Below are 24,234 nucleotides of genomic sequence, written 5' to 3' on the forward strand. Positions count from 1 at the left end.
AAATACTCAGCAATTAGAAAGTTATAATGTTTACACAACATTGCTAATGTATCAAAAGTCAATGCATTGCACATTTTTTAATAACTTCAATGAAGAATTTTATGTTATATGAGTTATACCTCATTTTAAAAAATAACAAATAAAAATTTAGCATAAATGAAAAACATATCTAAAGTTCTGGAAATCAGTAAAATCCATGCAGGAAAAAATTATATATTTATATATTTATATGTATATATAGGGCTTCTCAGGTAGCTCAGCAGTAAAAAATCCTCCTGTCAGTGCAGGAGACTCAAGACACAGATTCAATCCCTGGCTCAGGAGGATCCCTTGGAGAGGAAATGGCAACCCACTCTGGTATTCCTGCTGGGATCATCCCATGGGCAGAGGAGCCTGGCAAAAACCAATCTATGGGGTCGCAAAGAATTGAACATGACTGAGTGACTGAGTGAGCACACATACAGATATATACACACACATATCTCAGACATATGAAAAATATTATCTGATATATATAATATTCAGTACATAATACATATTGCATGTGATATATTCATCTAGTACACATGTATGGTAGAAAATAAAGTCCAAATCAATTATCACAGGTTTTGACTTATAGAGAAAAATTAAATAGGGAAATTAAACTGAAATTAAATAGAAGATAGAAAACAATGGAAAAATAATCAGAGAAATGAAAATTTAAAAAAAGTTGTTTCAAAACATCAATAAATCTGATACAGCCTTAGCAAGAACGATTAAGGGAAGTGGAAGTGGGAGGAATAAAAACAGAGAGAGAGACCAAAAGAGAAGAGACACATTTTCCATATCAAGAAAGAAAACACATATGGCATTAGAGATTCAGATTCTATAGACATTAATCAGATGATAAGAAATATCATGAACATATTTGAGCCAGGAAATTTAACAATTTATAAGTCAACTCATTGCAAAAATACTGCAGAATCCAATTAAAGAAGAAATTAAAAAAACAAAACAAAACTGAATTGCCCAACACTTGTATACTGTTGGTGAGGATGTAAATTCATTCAGCCACTGTAGAAATACTAGAGAGATTTCTCAAAGAACTAAAAATGGAACTACCACGTGGCCTAGCAATTTCATCCCTAGGTACATGAACCTGAAAAGAACAAGGCACTAAAATGAAATGATACAAGCACTCCAAATCCAAATGTTCAAAACAGCATTATATATGATTGTCAAGAAATGGAAAACAGCTTAAGTGTCCACACACACACACACACACACACACACACACACACACAAATACATACACACATACATAAATATAAGTTTATATTTATATAAATACACACAATGGGGTATGGATCAGCTCTAAAAAAGGAAAAAAAAAATACCATTTACAAGACATGGATGTATTTGGAAGACTATGCTCAGTGAATGTCAGACAGAGAATGATAAATGATGTATGATAACACAGATGTGGAATCTAAAAAACAAACAAACTAATGAATATAACAGCAAAAAAGCAGCAGACTCACAGGAAACAAGGTAGCGGTTATCAGTGGGGGTGAGGGCGGATATAGAAGTGAGGGTGTGGATTGTACAAACTATTGGGTATAAAATAGATTCAGTGAAGAATTTTACAGCATGAGGAATGTAGTCAATATTTTCTTTTTTTAATTACTCCAAATTGTTTTGTTAAGGCAAGATCTTTTTTTACTGGAGAATAATTGCTTTACAATGTTGTGGTGGTCTCTGCCACACATCAGTGCCATTCCGTCATAATTATATATATATATATATATGTATATATATACATATATATATGTATGTATGTATGTATTTAAAAATAAAATAAAAATAAATAGTCTTATACAAGCTGAAGAAATTAAATTTGTACTTAAAATTATTCTAAAAAATAACTCCAGGCCCGAAAGTACAAATTCTGCATCCACAAAATATTTTTAAATAAAAAATATAAATTCTACATAAATTATTTTGAAAATAGTAAATAGTAAACACATCATTTCATTCAGCCAACATTGCCTAAATGTCAGATCACATTACAAGAAAGAAAATGACAATTATCTCTTATGAACATAGGCACAACTATATTAAACATGTTAAATGAAATTTGTCAATTTATTTAATAATAATTCACCATGACCATGTGTGAAAAATAATTGAAAGTGTTAGTCACTCAATCATGTCCAAATCTTTGCAACCCCATGAACTGTAGCCCACCAGGCTCCTCTGTCCATGGAACTCTCCAGACAAGACTACTGGAGTGGATTGCCATGCCTTTCTCCAGGGAATCTTCCAGACCCAGGGATTAAACTTGAGTGTCCTGCATTGCAGACAGATTCTTTACTGTATGAACCACCGTGGAAGCCAAATGGGTTATACCAAAAATAAAACAAAAATAAAACATTGTTGAAAATAAAAGAAAAAAAAGATCAAATATATTCACCCTGTGTGTGTGTGTGTGTGCATGTGTGCTCAGTGGTGTCCAAATCTGAGATCCCTTGGGCTCTAGCCCTCCAGGCTCCTTTGTCTGCTGAGCTTTCCAGGCAAAGATACTGGAGTGAGTTGCCATTTCCTTCTTCAGGGGATCTTCCTGACCCAGAGATTGAACCCACTTCTCTTGTATCTCCCACATTAGTAGGTGGATTCTTTACCAATTTATATTCACTAAACTAGTAAAATAAAGTAGAAGAATAGCAAGATAACTTCAATAGATGTTTACTAGTTACAGTAGTTCTATTTAGATTTATGAATTAAAAAAAAAAAAACCAAGTGGGGAAAGGGAAAATTACTCAATCTGATAAAGAGCATCTGTGTAAAACCTAAGCCATCATTATAGTTATAGCTGAATTCTAAGATTGGAAATAAGACAAGTTTGCCCCCTCTAAACTTTCTTTTGCATTGTACTCTATATTCCAGTTGTTAAATTTTAAATAAACCCTCAACAAAATACTCATTAATTAAATCCAACAACACATTAAAAGGATTATACATCATGATCAAGTGGGATTTATCTGAGGAATGCAAGAATTCTTCAATGTGTGGAAATCAATCAATGTGATATACCATATAAAGTAATTAAAGAATAAAAAACATATGGTAATCTCCAAAGATGCAGGAAAAAACCTTTGGACAAAATTCAGCAATCATTTATAATAAAAAATTCTGAAAGTGGCCATAGAGGGACTATACCTCAACATAATGAAGGCCTTATACAAAAAACAAACAAAACACAGTAAACAGCATTCTCAGTGGTGAAAAACTGAAAACATTTCTTCTCAGATTATTAACAGGACAAGGATGTCTACTCTCACCACTATTATTCAACATAGTTTTGGTAGTCCTAGCCATGACAATCAGAAAGAAAAGAAATAAAAGTTATCCAAATGGAAAAAAAGAAAAACCATGACTGTTTGCAGATGATTTGATACTGTACATCAAAAATCTACAAGATGCCAAAAGAAAACTATTAGAACTAATCAATACATTTGGTAAAGTTGAAGGGTACAAAATGAATGCACAGAAATCTTTTGCATCTCTATACAGTAACAACAAAATATCAGAGAAATTAAGGAAAAAATCCCACTTACTATGGCAACAAAATGAATGAAATATCTATGAATAAAAATACCTAGGGAGGCAAAAAAGCTATACTCAGAAAAGTATAAGATACTGATAAAAACAATCAAGCTTCACAAACAGATGGAGAGATATACCATGTTCTTGGATTGGAAGAATCACTATTGTGAAAATAACTACACTACCCAAAGGAATCTTCAGATTCAATGCAATCTCTATCAAATTACCAATGTCATTTTTCACAGAATTAGAAAAAACATAAATTTTCAATGTGTCTGGAAACACAAAAGACCTTGAGTAGCCAAAGCAAACTTGAGAAAGAAAAACAGAGCTAGAAGAATCATGCTCCCTGACTTTAGACTACACTGCAAAGCTACAGTAATCAAGACAGTATGTACTGGCACAAGGAAGAAATATAGATTAAGAGAATATGATAGAAAGCTCAGAGTTAACCCCACTCTACGATAAAGCATAGTCACTCTACGATAAAGCAGGCAAGAATATGCACAACAGAGAAAAGAGAATCTCTTCATTAAGTGGTGCTAAAACTGAGGAACTTCATGTAAAAGAATGAAATTGGAACACTTAACACCATAAACAAAAATAAACTAAAAATGTACCTAAATGTAAATATCTAAATGTAAAGCTGAACACTATAAAACTCTTTGAGGAAAACATAGGCAAAACATTGTTTGACAAAAATCACAGCAAGATCTTTTTTGACCACCCCCCAAGATTAATGGAATTGAAAACAAACAAAAAAACAAATGCAATCTAATTAAACTTCAGTTTTTGTGCAACAATGGAAATTGTAAATAAGATGAAGAGACAAACTCTCTCAAAATGGGAGAAAATATTTGCAAATGAAGCACCTGTCAAGGATTAATCTCCAAAATACACAAAGATCTCATGCAACACAATATAAAATAATAATAAAAAACAACAAACAACTCTATCAAAAAACGGGCAGAAAAATTAAATATATATTTTTCCTAAGAAGGCATACAAATGGCCAACACACACATGAGAGGTTGCTCAACAGCACTAATTATTAGAGAAATGCAAATCAAAACTACAATGAGTTCTCACCTCATACTAGTCAGAATGACCATCATCTAAAAATCTACAAAAAAAAAAAAAAAAATAGAATAAAGTGTTGGAGAGGATGTGGTGGGAATGTAAATTGATGCAGCCACCATGGAGAACAGTGTACTAGTTCCATAAAAATCTGAAAATAGAACTACCATAGTAATCGTACTCTTGGGCCTATACCCAGAGAAAACCATAATTCTGAAAGACACAGGCACTCCAATGTTCTTGCAGCACTATTTACAATACTCAGGACATGGAAGTCCATCAAAAGAAGAATGAAAAACAAGATGTGGTACATATTTACAATGGAATATTAGAATATTATTCAGCCATAAAAGAATGAGCTTGTTCTGTTTTCAGAGACATGGATGGAACTAGAAACTGTCACATAGGATGAAGTATATCAGAAAGAGAAACACAAATATCATATAATATTTCTTATAAGTGTAATCTAGAAAAATAATACAGATGAACTTATTTGCAAAGCTGAAACTGAGATACAGACATGGAAAACAAACATACAGATACCAAGGGGGGAAGGGATGGTGGGCTGAATTGGGAAATCCAGACTGACATATCTATATTAAGTGGAAAGGAAATTTCAAAACAAATAAATAAAGAGGGGATATATGTATATGCATACCCAATTCACTTTACTGGATAGCAGAAAGTAACATGACATTGTAAAGCAACTACTCCAATTAAAAGTAAATTTTTAAAAAAAATAAATGCCAATAATTTTACGCCCTCACTGCTTTGGCTCTCAGGTAATAGATACTAGATTCTAATATGGATAAGATGGAAGTTCTCTCTCTGACATGAGTGCACAGTTTAACTATACACAGGTCCCCATGCTGGAATTATGCCATAATTACTATTCACATAACATTCAGCCTTCTTAGAAAGCCTAGTTCAGATAGAGAAAGGGGACTCACATGTTTTGGTTGTAAATGCAGGGAATACAATTCCGCACTCAAGAATGAATGTTTTTCAAGTATGTCTCTCCAGAATACCAGGTTCTAAAACAAAGTCATTCCATCAAACGATATAATTTATTTCTGGGAGGGAAAATAGAAGCTACAAGACAAGGTTCTTGAACCTTAGTGGAACTTCTTTAAATATCTATGCATTGCAGGTTAAAATGTTTTCTTTGACTGTTTACATCTACACAGAGAGATTCATCACAAATGGAGTGATACATTTGAATGTGTTTTCACCACATATACTACCTCCTGCCTATGGGTCCAGAGTCATTTGTGGAAGATCATTTCTCCTTAGTGTTCCAAATAAGCCCATTCTAAAGGCAAGTCCAGGGTTTTCTGTAAAAACTTTTTGAGGCTTTGGGCTAGAAGAAAATATTTAGACTTACAAAAAACATTTTTCAAATGTTGATTTGATATGAAATTATCTAAATATCTTTAGATGACTCTGGGAGTTGGTGATGGACTGGGAAGCCTGGTGTGCTGCAGTCCATGGGGTTGCAAAGAGTCAGACACAACTAAGTGACTGAACTGAACTATCTAAATACAACAAGTTACTTATCTCAAGAAGAGGTCAGCTTGAAGATGGGATTATATTTGAGCACTCACAATTATCTGTAAGTTCTAACCCTAAAAGATAAGATTTTCAATAGTGCTGATGACTATAAAAGATTGTCAGTTTTCATACAGAGTTAGCATTATGTTTCCACACTTCTCAAATATACTGATAGAGCATTTTACCTCTACCCAACTCTTCAAGAAATAATTGGTAAGTACACGTAAACTAATTTGACAAATGAAAATGTTGGGACTCATAGAGATTAAGAAATTTATAAAATCCAGTTCCCTAACACCACATACCTTTCTTTCATCATAAGATACTTCCTTTAGTAACTGAAACCAATGAACAGAATCAAAAACATGTAAATACAAAAAATATTTTCACACACAAAAATATATAATGTGAATATTAAATGATAGAAATCATAACCTGTTTATTCGAAACCTAAACATGAAGAACTTTTCTTGACATCAACTACTGTGAATAGTATGGATCTCTGTGGCTTCTTTGGGGCTTCCCTGGTGGCTCAGAAAGTAAAGAATCCGCCTGCAATGTGGCAGACCTAGGTTCAATCCCTGAGTTGGGAAGATACCCTGGAAGAGGGCATGGCAATCCACTCGCTCCAGTATTCTTCCTGGAGAATCCTACAGACAGAGGAATCTTGTGGGCTACTGTCCACAGGGTCACAAAGTGTTGGACACAACTGAATGAAAAGTAAAATTGAAGATGATTCTTCCTTAGTTTGTTGCATGGTTAGATGTTTGTCTGTATTATTTCTCAGAATGTCAATTATTCCTGCACCTGAGTGAATAAAAAGTCATAAAAAATAAGTGAAGTTCCTTTGCCTGTCCTCAGCAGTGTGGGGGATATATTTCCTCAGTCAGTTCTCATTATAGCCAGTGAGGTGGATACCGTGCTCACTTTATTTTAGACAAAAGAAGGATGTAAAGTGCCAAGAAAAACATCCTAGATATAAGAAGTTAAAAGTGGGGGAAAGCAAGATTCTTATCTGGCCTTTCTGATTCACAAAACAACACACTTCAGCACTGAGATTGTCATTTTTCATATTTTTCAGAAAAGTCTGTAGGATTATTCTTTGGAGGGGAACTGGAGAGAGAAGAAATGAGGTGAAGGAATACAGAGATAAAATGGATCTACCACAAAAGCAATACTCCATGGTTATTAACAATTGAGGCTAAATATTATGCTGTGTGTGTGTATGTGTGTATGTATGGGTATCTGTATATCTGATGATAAATTTGCCTCCTAGATACTTGCCCCTGAAATTTTATTAAAGCAATTAGTTAATACAATCATATAAAATTTAGTTCACTAGTTAAATCTTGTTTATTATGACATAATAATACAGAGCATGGGTTAAGAATGTGGAAGAAACAGATCTAATCATGGTTAAATCTTTACTATTTGCTTGATCTTGGTCAAGATCCTTAAGTTCTCTATGCTTCTATTTCTTAATGTGTAAAATGAGCATAAAATGAGAGTAGTAACTGTCTAAGAAGTTTGTTATAAGAATTAAACACTCAATGTCTTCAAAAACTGAAAGCACGGTAACTGTTCAGTAAGTTTCAATTATTATTATTATCATCATGATTTTCTGAGATTGCTTCTCATTTGCAAAACAGTGAGATAATATCACCGATACAGGTTTCTACTATGCCATGCATATAGCAATCTATCATTAAAATTATATTAGCTCTTATAAAGTTGCTGTGTTTAGGCAACATGCTTCATCAAATCTATTGCAATAGCTCCTGTATCCTTTCATTACTTTCCCATCAGCAATACCCTGGCTTCCCCAGTGGTTCAGTGGACAAGAATCCACCTGCCATGCAGGAGACATGGGTTCAATCCCTGGGTCAGGAAAATTCACTGGAGGAGGGCGTGGCAACCCACTCCAGTATTCTTGCCTGGAGAATTCCGTGGACAGAGGAGCCTGGCGGGTTATGGTCCATGGGGTCGCAAAGAGTCTGACAACTGAAGCATACACAGTCTGACACAGTCTGACAATCTAAGCACACACACATACACACAGCAATAACCTGTTACACTTTATGTCAACACAAAAAGAGTATGATACTGGGGTTCCTTTCTCTGGTTTCTATCTCCAAACAGAATCTCAGCCCACTTCATTCAGTCGCATGAACATCTTCTCTAGAGTTATATTGGTGATTTCCACTTTTTCAGTCCCTCTTTGGTTTTATACTCGTATTATCAATTACTATTTCTGATTTCCCCTTCCCTAAAAATAAATGGAAAATTCCTTAGCTTTGCATACACATAACCATACACGTATTTTCTACCTCTCTTTTCAGTCTCCCACTATGTGTAAGATCTACTGTTTCACCTTATGCTCAGAGTCATCTTATATAATTAAGTGTCCACAGATCAACTCCTGCCTCTGCATCAAGATCTTTATGTCTACACTATAAAAATCCCATTACCCAGGAGAGACTTTGAGTAATCTTCAAAAGATCAGACCAGTTTTTCTATCTCAAAAAAAAAAAAAAAATCATAAGCATTCAGAACTCCATAGAATTTAGGCATTTACTGTTTATAACACTGACAGACAATGAATTAAAGGTTGAGCTAATGAAATGTGACTTTTTCAAGTAACATGAATTAATCTTAATCTGAGATACATGGAAAATAGAAGCAATGTGACAGAGTTTGTTCTATTGGGGCTCTCACAGAATCCAAAGATGCAGAAAATCATCATCTGTTGTGTTTTTGATTGTCTATATTGTCTCTATTGTGGGGAATGTGCTCACTATGGTCACCAACAAAGCCAACAAAGTTCATTATTGGAGTCCCCCATGTACTATTTCCTGGCTCATCTCTGGTTCATCGATGTCTGCTATTCCTGTGTCAGTACCCCTAAAGTGATCATAGATTCACTCTATGAAAAGAAAAGGAGTCCTTTCTATGAATGCATGATGCAGATCTTTGGGGAACGTTTATTTGCAGGGGCTGACATCATTCTGCTTACTGCAGTGGCCTATGACCGCTATGTGGCCATCTGTAAGCCCTTGAATTAAACTACTATCATGAACTGGCAGGTTTGTGGCCTTTTAGTAGGAGTGTCATGGGTGGGAGGCTTTCTGCATGCAACCATACAGATTCTCTTCATCATCAAATTACCCTTCTGTGGCCCTAATGTCATAGACCACTTTACGTGTGATCTGAACCCTTTGCTCGATCTTGCCTGCACTGATAGTCACTCTAGGACTCTTTGTTGCTGCCAACAGTGGTTTCATCTGCCTGCTATACTTTCTTCTCTTGACTGGCTCCTATGCAGTCATTCTTCACTCCTTAAAAACCCAGAGTTTGAAAGCTCGGCAAAAATCTCTCTCCACCTGTGTCTCCCATATCACAGCAGTCATATTTTTCTTTTTACCCTGCATATTTGAGTACCTGAGACCAGAAACTAGTTTACCTATTGATAAAGCAGTTGCTGTATTCTACACTATGTTAATGCCCATTTTAAATCCCTTAATCTATACTTTGAGAAATGACCAGATGAAAAATGCCATTAGGAAATTGTGTAGTAGGAAAGTGATTTCAGGTGATCAATAAGATGTGTGAGAAACCCAACATCCATTCAACTGATGTAAGGATCAAAAGGCTATTGTTTGCAACTTAGACTAAATGAATACCTATGAGACTAAAAAACAAAACAAAACAAAACAAAACACCTACAAATCAAACATTCTGCAAGGTGAAGATAAGACATGGTTTTAGGTAAAGAGAGACAAACCTAACCTGGGACTAATGTTTGCATATTTGGAAAGTTCTGCCAAACTGGATCCTAGTTTTACTGGCTTCCTTATTGTATATGGATTCATAAGCTTTCATCACAATAAAAATATTATTATATTAATATTCAGCTGTAATCTCTATAACAATATAAAGAGGTAGACACTGCCATCATCCCCATTTTACAGGTGTGTAAGCAAATAGAAAGGACTATGTTCCAAAACAGAAATATAATGAAAAACCTGTAACTGGAATCTAACTGACCTCTCAGACCATGTTTTCTTTCTTTTTTTTTCCAGATCATGTTCTTAACTGCTGTAATCTATGGCTAGGCAATGATGATAGAAAGGTGGAATAATTATGCCATTACCATTTATTGAGACAGGGACTGTGAGTGACTATATATCCATCTTTCTGTCTATATACACATATATGCTATTTTAAAATAAATTGGCATATATACATTAGTTATATATACAATAGTATATATATGTATAGATAGATATGCACACATGATTTTATTATGCATAGTGGTGATTTAGTTGCTAAGTCATATCTGACTCTTGCAACCCATGAACTGTAGCCCGCCAGGCTCCTTTGTCCGTGGAATTTTCCAGGCAAGAATACTGGAGTGGACTGCCATTTTCTTCTCCAGGGTATCTTCTCCACCCAGGGATGAACCAGCATCTCTTGCATTGGCAGGCAGATTCTTTACCACTGAGCCACCTGAGAAGCCCATACGTGCTCATTACATATAACTAAATTCTATTTTTTTAATTAAATACTCTACAAATTTGTACACATCATTGTTGGTGGTAAGCTGGTAATTAACAATAACACTATGGTATGAAACTACTTTAGAATGAAAAACAATAAGCTATTTAACCTCTAAAGGTAAATGACAAGTGTTACATTATTTATAAAATGTTTTTTGAATATAAAGTATAATTCTCCATTGTTCATATCACAAATTTAGGCTCAGAAAGCCATCAGTAAGAGTGGTGATTTCAATAAAAAGAACATTTTAATGACAGATATTTTCTCAGGCCATTTCTCTCACTCTTCTCCTCCTGGGACCTCTATAATGGGAATATTAGCATGCTTGATATTATCTCAGAGGACTCTTAAACTGTCCTCATCTCTTTTCATTCTTTTTTGCTTATTTGTTTTCTATTTGGCTGCAGTGATTTCTACCTCTCTTTCTTCTGACCCACTGATTCATTCTTTTGTCTCATACAGTCTAGTCTTTATGCTTCTAGTGTATTTTTCATTTCCATTATAGCATTCTTTAATTCTGCTTGACTGGTCTTTATATTTTATCATTGTTTGTTAAAATTTATGATTTCTCACTCTGTACATTTGTTTTCCTCCCAAGTTTTTTATTTTTACTGTCATTACCCTGATCTCTTTCATCGGTGGGTTTCCTATTTCCACATCACTTTGTTGATCTTCTGAGATTTTATTTTGTGCTTTTGTTGGAAACATATTCTTCTATCACATCACCTTGTCTAAATTTCTGTTTATCTTTTTATGTAAGCAGTAGGCTAGTGAGGGTTCTTAACCTTGGAGGAGTTGTCCTCTGTAGAAGATGTCCTCTATGTCCCAGCAGTGGACTCTCATCTCACTCCCAATGACTAGAAGCCAGTGGTCTCAGGACTGTTAGACTGTTACACCAGACTGCTTGAGTCTGGTCTAGACGCTTCTGCAGGTTTCCTGGTAGGAGGAGCAGGTGCCTGATGACTGGTGGGTTGAAGTAGGACTTGGACCTCTGATGGGCAGGACTATGTCTAGAGAGAAAGTCTAGAGGTGGTTGTGGGCTCATAAAGTCTTTAGACAGCTTGTCTGCTGTGTCTTACACTCAGTTTGTTTTTCGGCCTGGGGTGTCCCAGCAATGGAGGCTATAGGCTGTTGGGTGGGGCCAGGTCTTGGTGCTGAGATGTGATATATGATAGGTTCCAGTTTGTTCTGCAGTTACTCATGATTTTGATGTTTTTGTGAGAGGAGGTGAATTTTTGAGGATCCCTTTACTCCCATCTGGGCAGCTCTCCTCAAATAAATTTGATTGATAGAAGTATAGTATATGGAAGTCTAGAAGTGCCAGATAAAAGAGATATTTAGGGATGGTGTAGAGAGAAGTTGTGGAACTTCTATGCCCTTTCCAGGTGCAATGATCCCAGCAGCTCCATGAGTTCATCAACCCAGAAGATCATTACACAAACACTGCAGTAATCACTACTGTTGTCACAATCTCATTTGGTCCTAGAGTTGTGGCTAGTCCTCCAAATCTATCAATTCTAACCCATATCCCCTTGTAAAGTTTATTTTGAAATAAATTTAGTAAAATGAAATGAGTTTTTTTGTTCTCATTTATTTATTTTAATTTCTAGGAAATTACAAAGTTCAGTGTTTACATGTCATGCTCGAGGAAGGAGATATACGTGAGTGTGTGTGTGCGTGTGTGTGTGTGTGTGTGTGTGTGTGTGTGTGTGTATGAATGGAAATTTTGTGATTTCCTCATAAAACTAATTTTATCTACACCTCCATAACACCAGCATGAACACATACAAATACACACACCACCATACAAGGGTTTAAGACTATTTGGATTCCAGGAATGAATGAATGAAGGTAGCAGTTATAAAAGAAAACAAAACAAGCTAATAGCTTGTTGGAAATGTGAAGTAAGTTAACGGAATAGGTTATACAGAAGTTAAACATGAAAAAATACTTAGAAGGTTTTATGTGGCTCAAAGTTGTTCAGCCACTAAGTCGTGTTCAACTCTTTGTGACCCTCTGGACTGCAGCACATTGGGCTTCCCCGTCCTTTACTATCTCCCAGAGTTTGTTCAAACTCATGTCCACTGGACCTTCCCAAGGGTCACTAGTGGTAAAGAACTTGCTTGCCAATGCAGGAGACATAAGAGACGTGGGTTTCCTATGTTCATCGCAGCACTCTTTATAATAGCCAGGACATGGAAGCAACCTAGATGCCCATCAGCAGATGAATGGATAAGGAAGCTGTGGTACATATACACCATGGAATATTACTCAGCCATTAAAAAGAATTCATTTGAATCAGTTCTAATGAGATGGATGAAAGTGGAGCCCATTATACAGAGTGAAGTAAGCCAGAAAGATAAAGACCAATACAGTATACTAACACAAATATACGGAATTTAGAAAGATGGTAACAATAACCTTATATGCAAAACAGAAAAAGAGACACAGATGTACAGAACAGACTTTTGGACTCTGGGAGAAGGCGAGGGTGGGATGTTTCAAGAGAACAGCATCGAAACATGTATATTATCAAGGGTGAAACAGATCACCAGCCCAGGTTGGATTCATGAGTGCCGGGAGTCGGCACACGAGATCCCACCCATGACAAGGTCATGAGGGAGAAAACCTGACGGGCCAGGCGGATCAGGTTTTCGGGGATTCTGAAAAGCTGCCCCCGGCGCTCACCTTAAAGATGATATCTGTCTTTCTGATGCTTGCTTCAATAGACAACTCCTTAATTTCTGTGACACAGGCAGAAGGCCTTCCTCGATCTCTTTCCAAATAAGAATCAATTTAGAACTTTAACCAATAAGTTTCCTGGGTGGTGGTATTTTATGAGATTATCCAGGATGAAAGGAGTGCTTTAATTTGAACTCCTTTGCTGGTATTTTAGCTTGTTTGGCAGATGCGTTTAGGCCCTTGGTACTAATATGCATGATTGCTTATAATACCCTAATCATAAAACAGCATAAAGAAGAACCTGATCACATAAAGGCCCTAATAGGCACAGAACCCTTCGGGGGTGAGGAAGCCCTATTAGAGAACATAAAAATATTATTCTAAAAGTGGTTATAGTTAAAGATTTAGAAAAATAAGAGTTTAGAATTGTTAATTTTAACCAGGAATGCTAGACAGGCGCTGCTTCACTGGAGCTGCAGAGTCTGTGTGTGGTAAACCTTTTAGATAAATTTAACTGATAACTTCTGCAAAAGGACTGACCTTTGTGTTGATTAAAGAATAGATTATTATTTTACTAGGGGGGATCGGGATGGGGAATACGTGTAACTCAATGGCTGATTCGTGTCAATGTATGACAAAACCCACTGAAATGTTGTGAAGTAATTGGCCTCCAACTAATAAAATAAAATTAAAAAAAAAAAAAAAAAAAAGAATAGATTACAGAAAACATCTTTGCATTCACCTAGGTCAGAAAATGTCAATAGGCCCCAAGGCCAGAAGATAATGTACAAGACCCTCATAAACAAAGAAGCATGCAGAAAACACCCTGGTTTCGTGAAGAACAAGCTGATGTAATGCTAAACTATCTTCCCCTTAGAAATGTACTAATTTAGGGTATAAAAGCCACAGTAAAAAATAAAGCATTGCCAGACTCTGCCAGACTCTACTACACCACCCCCCCCCTCCCCCCCAGTCTGGTCTTTCTTTCTCTCTCTCTCTCCTTTTTTCGCTGACACCATTCATCCTGAGGGTACCCCTGGATCCTGCTGAGGCTGGACCCCAGCAGAATTTGCCTATCATGCAGGAGAATATGGTTCAATCCCTGGGTTCAGAAAATCCCCTGGAGAAGGGAATGGAAACCCACTCCAATATTCTTGCCTGGAGAACTCCATGGACAGAGGGGCCTGGTGGGCTTCAGTCTATGAGTTGCAAAGAGTCAGACAGGCCTGACTGACTTTCACGTTCATACTTCATATGTCAGTGAGTCCACTTTATCCCTGGTACCAGCCAGAACACTGAAGCAATTCAACTGTATGTCCTCTCTCACCACAGAGCTCGGCATGATGTCTGCAGAGTCCGAAACCTATCAGGCAATGAGTAAATTCTTGGTGAATTGCCACTTGCCATGGGTAAAATATGACTGTTTCCCTAGACTGTAAACCTAGGAGGAATCCAAGTGCTCTTCTTCTCCTGCCATGTTTATCATTACTTTGTAGTAGATGAGAAATATAAATAAACATTTATTTAAAAAGTCATTTGTACTGCCTCCAATTTTTCTTCTAGCTGAGGCAGAAACAAATACAATATTCGTGGCAATAAACATATTTCTAAGAATCACAGAACTTGGAAACATTTTTCATTTTACCAAAATAAAATACTTGTAAAAATGGAGAAGCTGTTGAAGGTCGCAGAAGATGATGGCATAGTGTGGAAGAAAACTCCTATCTCCTGATCCTAAAGTTAGTGGTCTCACTCTCCATGTTTCCATAACAATAAAATATTTGCTAAATATTGTTACATCATAGGGTCCATTGATTTCTTCAGTAAAGCACACGTACCCAGGAAGTGGAGGCTGGAACAGTATGTCAGAAGAAAAAGCTATAAACATATTTATGACATATATACATATTTGTATTTTGATAGCAGATTTCATTTATAAAAAGAGCCAAAATTAATTCACAGACAGTTTTCATAAGTTAGACACTTGTTTAACTGAGAAATATTTTTTCTTCAGTCAACTATGAAATAATGATTCCTTATACCACCTATGGCTCAGATGGTAAAGAATCTGCCTACAATGCTAGAGACCCAGGTTCAGTCCCTGGGTTGGGAAGATCCCCTGGAGAAGGGAATGGGAATCCACTTTAATGTTCTTGCTTGTAGAATTCCATGGATAGAGGAGCCTGGCAGGCTATACAGTCCGTGGGGTCACAAAAGTTTGGATGTGACTGAGTAACTAACATTCCAATTTCAATATTATATATGAAGTGAAAAGTGAACGTGTTAGTTGCTAAGTCATGCCTGACTCTTTGGCGATCCCATGGAGTATAGACCACAAGGCTCTTCTGTCCACGGAATTCTTCAGGCAAGCATACTAGAGTGGGTAGCCATTCTCTTCTGCAGGGAATATTTCCGACCCAGAGACTGACCCTGGTCTCCTGCATTGCAAATAGATTCTTTACCATCTAAGCCACCAAATGACTTATACATATATATATACATATATGTATAATCCCCTAAAGCACTTTTCAAAGAGGATTCCAGATTCAAGGAACTAAATATAAGGACAAATTTCTAATAGTGAAATTGTTTTATAAATTTACTTTGCTGTGTACTTTTGAAAACTATCTTCATTTACACTGACTAATAACTGTTAATCTAATAAAGTATCATCCCCTATGTCATATAATCAAAGCACATTTTACATAGCTAATTATAATGAAATACAACCCCAAAGAATTCTATATGATGTGACGATCACAGGTTGTGGAATAAGAATATTTGGGTTCAAAGCTGACTTGCACGTTCTATGATCTAATTATTTAACCTTTAAGATCTTTTATTTATTCAACAAAATAAGAATATCAAATTTTATATTTAATATTGTTCTAACCATTTGAAAATCCTTTAAAGCTTTCACATCAGTTTAAATACCGTGTAGCTAATTTTTTTAATTACTGACAATTTTCACCTAACAGATCAAGAAATACAATATTATGTTTAATGCTAGATATACCAGATATGTGCAAAGAGATAAATGGCAAGCATTTTCTTTCTATATTATGCTCCACATCATCCTAGATTCCAGTAGGCCATGCAGTTTTCTCAGAAACAACTGCCTACATAGGCTAGCACATTATAAAGATGTGTAATTACAAAGGGAAATTTAAAATTACTACAAAACAAGAGAGGTTCTGATGAAATGCTTTTTCTCTGATATCCTTTGAAATGGTTGAAAGGGAACCATGTTTGGATTTAGAATAATTCAGATCTTATTATTAACTGTATCTCTGATATCAGGCAGGTCTTTGAACTTCTTCAAACTTCATTGTGTGAAATGGGAATAATCATAGTAACTCTTATCTTACTTAGTTGCTGCTAGTGTCAGGAGAGAAGTATGGGATGAACTTTCTAGTAAAAATATAGCAAAATGTAAAGACCATGATAGAAATAAAATATTCATAATTGGTCATTTCTTATCTGAAATTGCATTCCTGCTTAATAATATTATAATGACGTTTGCCCTCTGGCTTCCTTACTGTGTAAGTAACAGGGATTAACATGGGAGATGGCATCCAGTTCCGTCACTTCATGGCAAATTGTTGAGGAAACAATGGAAATAGTAACAGACTTTATTTTCTTGGGCTCCAAAAATCACTGCAGATGATGACTGCAGCCATGAAATTAAAAGATGCTTGCCCCTTGGAAGAAAAGCTATGACAAATCTAGACAGAATATTAAAAAGCAGAGACATTACTTTTCCAACAAATTTCCATCTAATAAAAGCTATGGTTTTTCCACTAGTCATGTAGGGACATGAGAGTTGGACCATAAGGAAAGCTGAGCACTGAAGAATTGATGCTTTTGAACTGTGGTGTTGGAGAAGATTCTTTTAGTTTTCATGGACTGCAAGGAGATCCAACCAGTCCATCCTGAAGGAAATCAGTCCTGAATATTCATTAGAAGGACTGATGCTGCAGCTGCAACTCCAATACTTTGGCCACCTGATGCGAAGAACTGACACATTTGAAAAGACCCTGATGTTGGGAAAGATTGAAGGCAGGAGAAGGGGACGACAGAAGATGAGATGGTTGGATGGCATCACCAACTCTGTGGATACGAGATTGAGCAAGCTCTGGGAGATGGTGATGGACAGGGAAGCCTGGCGTGCTGCAGTCCACGGGGTCTCGAAGAGTTGGACAGGACTGAGCAACTGAGCTACTACTACCAGGTTCCAAAGCTGTTATTGTTTGGGTCTAATACATAGATTTACATCCCATGAACCCACTATTATCTATCAGACACATTGACTTCAGTTGATTTATCCACCTTATTAAACTAGTTGTTCTATTATCACTGCCCGCATTTTACAGAGAAGCAAATTAAGGCCAAGAGAAGTTTACTAATTTACTTGTGTCACATCACACGTGCTTCCCCCACAAAGGGTGTCAGGTACTATTACACTGGAAAACAACTTCCTTTCAAAAGTTTCACCTACAAACTTCCAGCCCAGGTCTTTAAAACTCAGTCTTACTTTCTTTCAAATGAGATAGAACTGTCTGTGATATATTTTAGTTTATAGATGACGAAATCATCTGCAGTCTTAATGACTCACTTGTCCTTCAAAGAGATGGTGTCAGTGTTTCGTGATCCTGTCTCACGTCGTCCCTTGTCTTGTCAGTGTGCTGTGATCTTCGATATTGCGGCGTTGTATCTTAGCGAGTTTGTTCCTTATTGCCTTTGTGAAGGTTCAAGTTATGTCACTTCACTTGTACTAAAGACCAGCATTAGCCTTGCAATAGACACCTATAATGGAAAAAAATCTGAAAAATTATAAATAATTATATATATGTATATGTGTATGTATACACACACACACACATACAGCTTGTTGTTTTTAGTCACTAAGTCATGTCGACTCCCTCGGGACCCCATGGACTGTAGCCTGTGAGGTTCCTCTGTCCATGGTATTTCCCTGGCAAGATTATTGGAGAAGGTTGACATTTTCTTCTTCAGAGGATCTTCGCAACTGAAGAATTGAACCCCTTTTTCCTGTTACAGGAAAGTTCTTTACTACTGAGCCACCATATATATGTATATATATATATATATATATATAAATCACTTTGTTTTACACTTGAACTAACACAAATTGTAAATTGATGTAATTCAATACAAAATGGAAAAACAATATATATATATATATATATATATATATAAATCGCTTTGTTTTACACTTGAACTAACACAAAATGTAAATTGATGTAATTCAATACAAAATGGAAAAACAATGCAAAAATCCATTAGCATTTATAGATAATGAATTCATGGATTTTTTGGGGGGAAAGACGGTAAAAGCAACTATACTTGAGATTTCTTTCCATTAGTGAAATTAAATGAAATCAATTTAAGTAAGATAAACTTTCAGAAAGTGTGAAATACCTGCAATATTTCTCCATGTACGTGGAGAATACCAGGTCAGCCTACATTGTTAATAACTCATACATCAAAACTTTTCTGACTACAACACTCCAACTCATTGCACTTCTCACAAAAGTCACTCTATAAAACCCAATGATCAACTGAAGCTATTTCTTCTATAATTTGAACATACATTCTGAACATGGTACTGGGGTGACAGGGTTTTTAATAACTTTTACATGACTGTCTCAAATTCAAAAGAAACAGAACCTCTTAACACATGGTCTAAGCCTAAAAGATGGTATTATCAGCACTTAATTCATTAGAATGGTCAAGTTTGCAAGTGCTGGTGAGAACAAAACATTTTGACAATATCTGGTCTAAATTATATTTGTTTCCTTTCTTTGTGACTGTTAGAGAGGATATGAAAGTAATCCAAGGACAAGGATGGGGGAAGTCTTCAGTAAGTGTTGCTTCTATTCTAACACCAAAGGGAAGATTTGAAAAAGGAAACTGAGGTCAATGGTTGTGTCTTTGGGGCTATACTAGAGGCTTAGTGGAGGCATGAGAAGATTAATATACGTTATAAACTGTCAGCAGAAAACTCAGAAGGTATCAGAACTGAAGAAAGAAGTGTAGGCTGTATGACATTCTCAGAGGATAGAGTCTTGCTGGTTTGTGAGTTTAAACCTTCTTCAGTTGTTCCTTCACACTCATCATCATAAATCTCTCCTTAGGACCAACTGTCTCCTGATTATTTATGATTCTTATTAAAAATATAGGGAAATAGATATGCTTCTCCTAAAAGTCAATGAGATAAATAGTGTTTGAATCTGTTGTGCAAAAGCAATTAATTTAAACTGTTGAAGGTAAATTGTGAGGAATACATTTTGACATTTTTTCTTTGTAAAAGCAAAAATCCTCTTCATGTTTCCTGTGAGTGAAATTAAGTACTAATGTAGGTCATTATAAAAGTGAAGTGACTAAAATGAACTTTCAGAAAGTTGGGAATACCTGCAACATACCTCAAAGCAGGTAGAGAATATCATGCCATCCTACATTATTATATAACTCTTTGTAAATGAAAGCTTCTCTGGTTCCAATACTGCAACTGTTATTACTTGTCACAAATATCTCTTTGCCAAAAACAGTGGCAAACTGGAGTTATTGTTTCCATAATTTGACCACACAGTAATGCCTGAGCATAGTACTAGGGTGATTCTGTTTACTAAGTTATGCAAGGCTGCCTCTAGGAGACAAGAATATACAATGGAAAAAAGAATGTCTCTTCAGTAAGTGGTTCTGGGGAAAAATGGACAACTACATGAAAAGAATGAAATTAGAAATCCTTTAACACCATACACATAAATCAACTTAAAATGAATTAAAGCCCTGAATATTACACCAGACACTGTAAAACTCCTAGAGCAAAACATAGGCAGAATATTCTTTGATATAAATTGCAGCATTTTCTGGGCTCCATCTTCTAGAGAAAGTTCAGTTCAGTCACTCAGTCGTGTCCGACTCTGCGGCCCCATGAATCGCAGCACACCAGGTCTCCCTGTCCATCTCCAACTCCCAGAGTCTACCCAAACCCATGTCCATAGAATCAGTGATGCCATCCAAACATCTCATCCTCTGTCGTCCCTCCTCCTCCCACCTCAATCCTTCCCAGCATTAAGGTCTTTTCGAGTGAGTCAGCTCCTCACATGAGGTGGCCAAAGTATTGAAGTTTCAGCCTCAACATCAGTCTTCCAATGAATACCCATGGCTGATCTCCTTAGGATGGACTGGTTGGATCTCCTTGCAGTCCAAGAGGCTCTCAAGAGTTTTCTCCAACACCACAGTTCAAAAGCATCAATTCTTCGGTGCTCAGCTTTCTTCACCATCCAACTCGCACATCCATAAATGATTACTGGAATAACAATAGCCTTGACTGGACGGACCTTTGTTTACAAAGTAATGTCTCTGCTTTTAAACATGCTATCTAGGTTGGTCATTACTTTCCTTATAGAGAAAGAAAAATTAACAAATGGGACCTAATTAAACTTAAAATGATTTGGCACAACAAAAGAAACCATAAACAAAACAAAGAGACAATCTACCGAATGGGAAAAAAATATTTGCAACTAAATTGAATGACAAGGGATTTATCTCCAAAATACACAAATAGTTTATTCAGGGCTCACATGGGGTCACAAAGAGTTGGACACAACTGACCGACTTTCACTTCACTGCACTTCACCAGTGGCTCATTGGTAAATAATCTGACTGCAATTCAGGAAACACAGGAAATGCGGGTTCCATCCCTGGATTGATAAATTCACCTGGAGAAGGAAATGACAACCCACTCCAGTATTCTTGCCTGGAGAATTCCATGTACAGAGGAGCCTGGTGGGCTATAGCCCATGGAGTAACAAAGAGTCGGATATGACTGAGCAATTAACACACACAAACACAGCACCTTGAAGAGCTAAATAGGTGTTATTTCCACAGGGCTTTCCCCATTGTTATCCTATAGAGTTAACATTTACTATTGGGGGGAAAAAAAAAAAAGGCTCTGCGGTTAATTCACCTTAGGAAATTGAGACTTATATAATTTAAACAGAAAGTTCTGTTCAGTGTCTATGGTGGGTTAGAGAGTTATGGAAACTGAGTATATAAGGTTTAATAACACTTACATTGATTGTGTCTATGTGGGAATAAAAATCCAGGGTAGGGGAGTAGGTGGGTAGCAATCAAGTAAATAAATAAATGAAAATCATGATCTTGTTAGCAATGTGTAAGATGAAGAAAGCCCTGTCTACCTGTAGCTTCCACATCACAGTTGTTATCTTGTTCTCTGTGCCCTGCATTCTTATCTGTGACTTGGAGCTACTTTTCCCACAGGCAAAACCACAGCAGTATTCTGTATTCCTGTTCAGTTCAGTTCAGTCACTCAGTCATGTCTGACTCTTTGCAAGCACAAGGACTGCAAATGGATTAATGTGATCTGAGTTTTTTGAATGTTGAGTTTTAAGCCAGCTTTTTCACTCTCCTCTTTCACTTTCCTCAAGAAGTTCTTCAGTTCTTCTTCACTTCCTGCCATAAGGGTGGTATCATCTGCATATCTCAGGTTATTGATATTTCTCCCAGAAATCTTGATTCCAGCATGTGTTTCATCCAGCCCAGCATTTGGCATGATGTACTCTGCATATAAGTTAAATAAGCAAGGTGACAATATACAGTCTTGACCTACTCCTTTCCTAATTTGGAACCAGTGCATTGTTCCATGTCCAGTTCTAACTGTTGCTTCTTACCTGCATACAGATTTCTCAAGACGCAGGTAAGGCAGGTTGTTATTTCCATTTCTTTAAGAATTTTCCACAGTTTGTTGTGATCCATGCAGTCAAAGGCTTTAGCATAGTCAATGAAGCAAGAGTAGATGATTTTCTGGAATTCTTTGGAACCTAATCATATGCTTTTTTTGTTTCAATTTATAAAAGGTGTTTACTCTTCTTGTTTCAAATGGTTCCTCAAATCTTGCTATGGAGATGAAAACATTTCTATTATATTCAAGAAAAATGTGAACCATGAGGATAATTAAGAAAGTAAGAGACAGTTAAGGTTAATTTAAAACTTCCTGTATAATGTTTGTGCCAAAAAATAATTGTAGATAGATTGTGAGTTACTCATTTCTCCTACAGTGAGTGTCTCTCTTTTGATTTTGATGATTTCATAGTGCAGAAAAAAATTCAGCTGTGATTCCTTCATGAAACTGCCCCTTCCCTTGGTGTCTATCAAGCAATTTTTATCCCTTATTTGCTTTACCACAAGCTAAGCAAAAATAGAAAAAGTTCAGAGATCAATGGTCTATAGAAAAGTCAATTTTATCCAAGTAGGATATATGGAAAACTTAATAAAGTAGCAGTTACAGTTAAGAATAATAAACTCTACAATCATCAAACTAACAGCTTACATTTGCTTTATCATCTATCTTGTGGTTGTGAACATTAATATTGAAGTTTGTGTGTGTGTGTGTGTTAGTCTCTAGAAAGTATATTAAAACTTACAAAAATGCCTAAGATATGTCTAGCCAATACTAAATTATCAACAAATACTAGTTTCAGAGGCTTTTTTTTCCTGTCAGTGTTCTGAAAAGTATTTTATTTTCTATCGTAATTTACAATAGGTTCAAGGTTATCAATGCATATAAATCATCCTCTAACTGGCATCATGAACAGCTACACTAATCTCCTCTTCAACAAACTCCTCACAGCATTTTTCACCTCTGTGTTTCTCACTGTGTAAATGATAGGATTTAACATGGGAGTGAGGATTGCAAAGAACACACTCACCAACTTGTCTTCAGGATAACTGATCACCGGACGGGTATAAGTGAAAATACAAGGGATAAAATAGAGCACCACTACTGTAAAGTGGGAGCCACATGTAGAGAGGGCTTTGTGCCGTCCTTCAGAACCTTGGGATTTCAGGGAGCTCAGGATGACTATGTAGGAGATGAGCAGCATTAAAAAAATAAGTAAACACATGCCCCCGCTGTTAGTGGCCACTACCATTCCCAGCCTGTAAGTGTTGCTGCAGGCAATTTCCAACAATGAAAAGAAATCACACATGAAGTGGTTAATAATATTGGGGCCACAGAAGGTCAAGTCCACAGTGAATAACATCTGCACGGTGGCATGTAAGATCCCTCCGATCCAGGCCACCACCACCAGGAGCTGGCAGAGCCCCTGTCGCATGATGGCCATGTAGTGCAGAGGCTTGCAGATGGCCACGTAGCGGTCATAGGCCATGGACATGAGAACAATGACCTCTGATGCTGCCAGGAAGTGCTCCAGAAAGAGCTGAGTCAGGCAGCCACCCCAGGAGATGGTTCTCCTCTGGTACAGCAGGTCAATGATCATTTTGGGGGTGGTGACAGAGCTGAAGATGCCATCTATGAAAGACAAGTGAGTGAGAAAGAAGTACATGGGGGCAGATAGTGTGGGACTGAGGGAGATGGTGATGATAATGAACAGATTGGCCAGCACAGTGAACAAGAAAATGAACAAAAAGACAACAAAGAGTATTTTCTTCAAGTGTGGATTCTGTGTGAGTCCCAAGAGAACAAATTCAGTCACATTGTTGGGAGCCATGAGATTCATTTACGAACTCCCACCTTCCTGGGGCCTGAATTGCCTGCAAAGATAAAGAACGATACTTGTTAATCAGGAAAGAGTTTTTGTCTGAATGTCTTAGAACAAAAACAGAGCAGTTATAGTGATTGTGGAGCATGTCCTTGGTACTTTTGCCCTGTAGTTGATTTAATGTTTTTGTTTTTTTTTTTAAATTCTTCCTCAATGATGCTTTCTACCTCTT

General features: G+C 36.5%; 1 protein-coding gene across 1 annotated transcript; it reads right to left on the reverse strand.

Moving 5' to 3' along the window:
* Positions 1-23,096: 23,096 nt before the first annotated feature.
* LOC136167419 (olfactory receptor 4C3D-like) lies at positions 23,097-24,020 on the reverse strand. Its single transcript, XM_065935005.1, has one exon. It carries the CDS (start codon positions 24,018-24,020, stop codon positions 23,097-23,099), a length of 924 nt encoding a protein of 307 aa, XP_065791077.1.
* Between the last annotated feature and the right edge of the window lie 214 nt (positions 24,021-24,234).

Source organism: Muntiacus reevesi, chromosome 4 (assembly GCF_963930625.1).
Source record: "Muntiacus reevesi chromosome 4, mMunRee1.1, whole genome shotgun sequence".
NCBI classification, from domain to species: domain Eukaryota; kingdom Metazoa; phylum Chordata; class Mammalia; order Artiodactyla; family Cervidae; genus Muntiacus; species Muntiacus reevesi.

Excerpts from the sequence above, each read along its gene's own strand:
- LOC136167419 (XM_065935005.1), bottom strand. The coding sequence starts at position 24,020 with ATGAATCTCATGGCTCCCAACAATGTGACTGAATTTGTTCTCTTGGGA.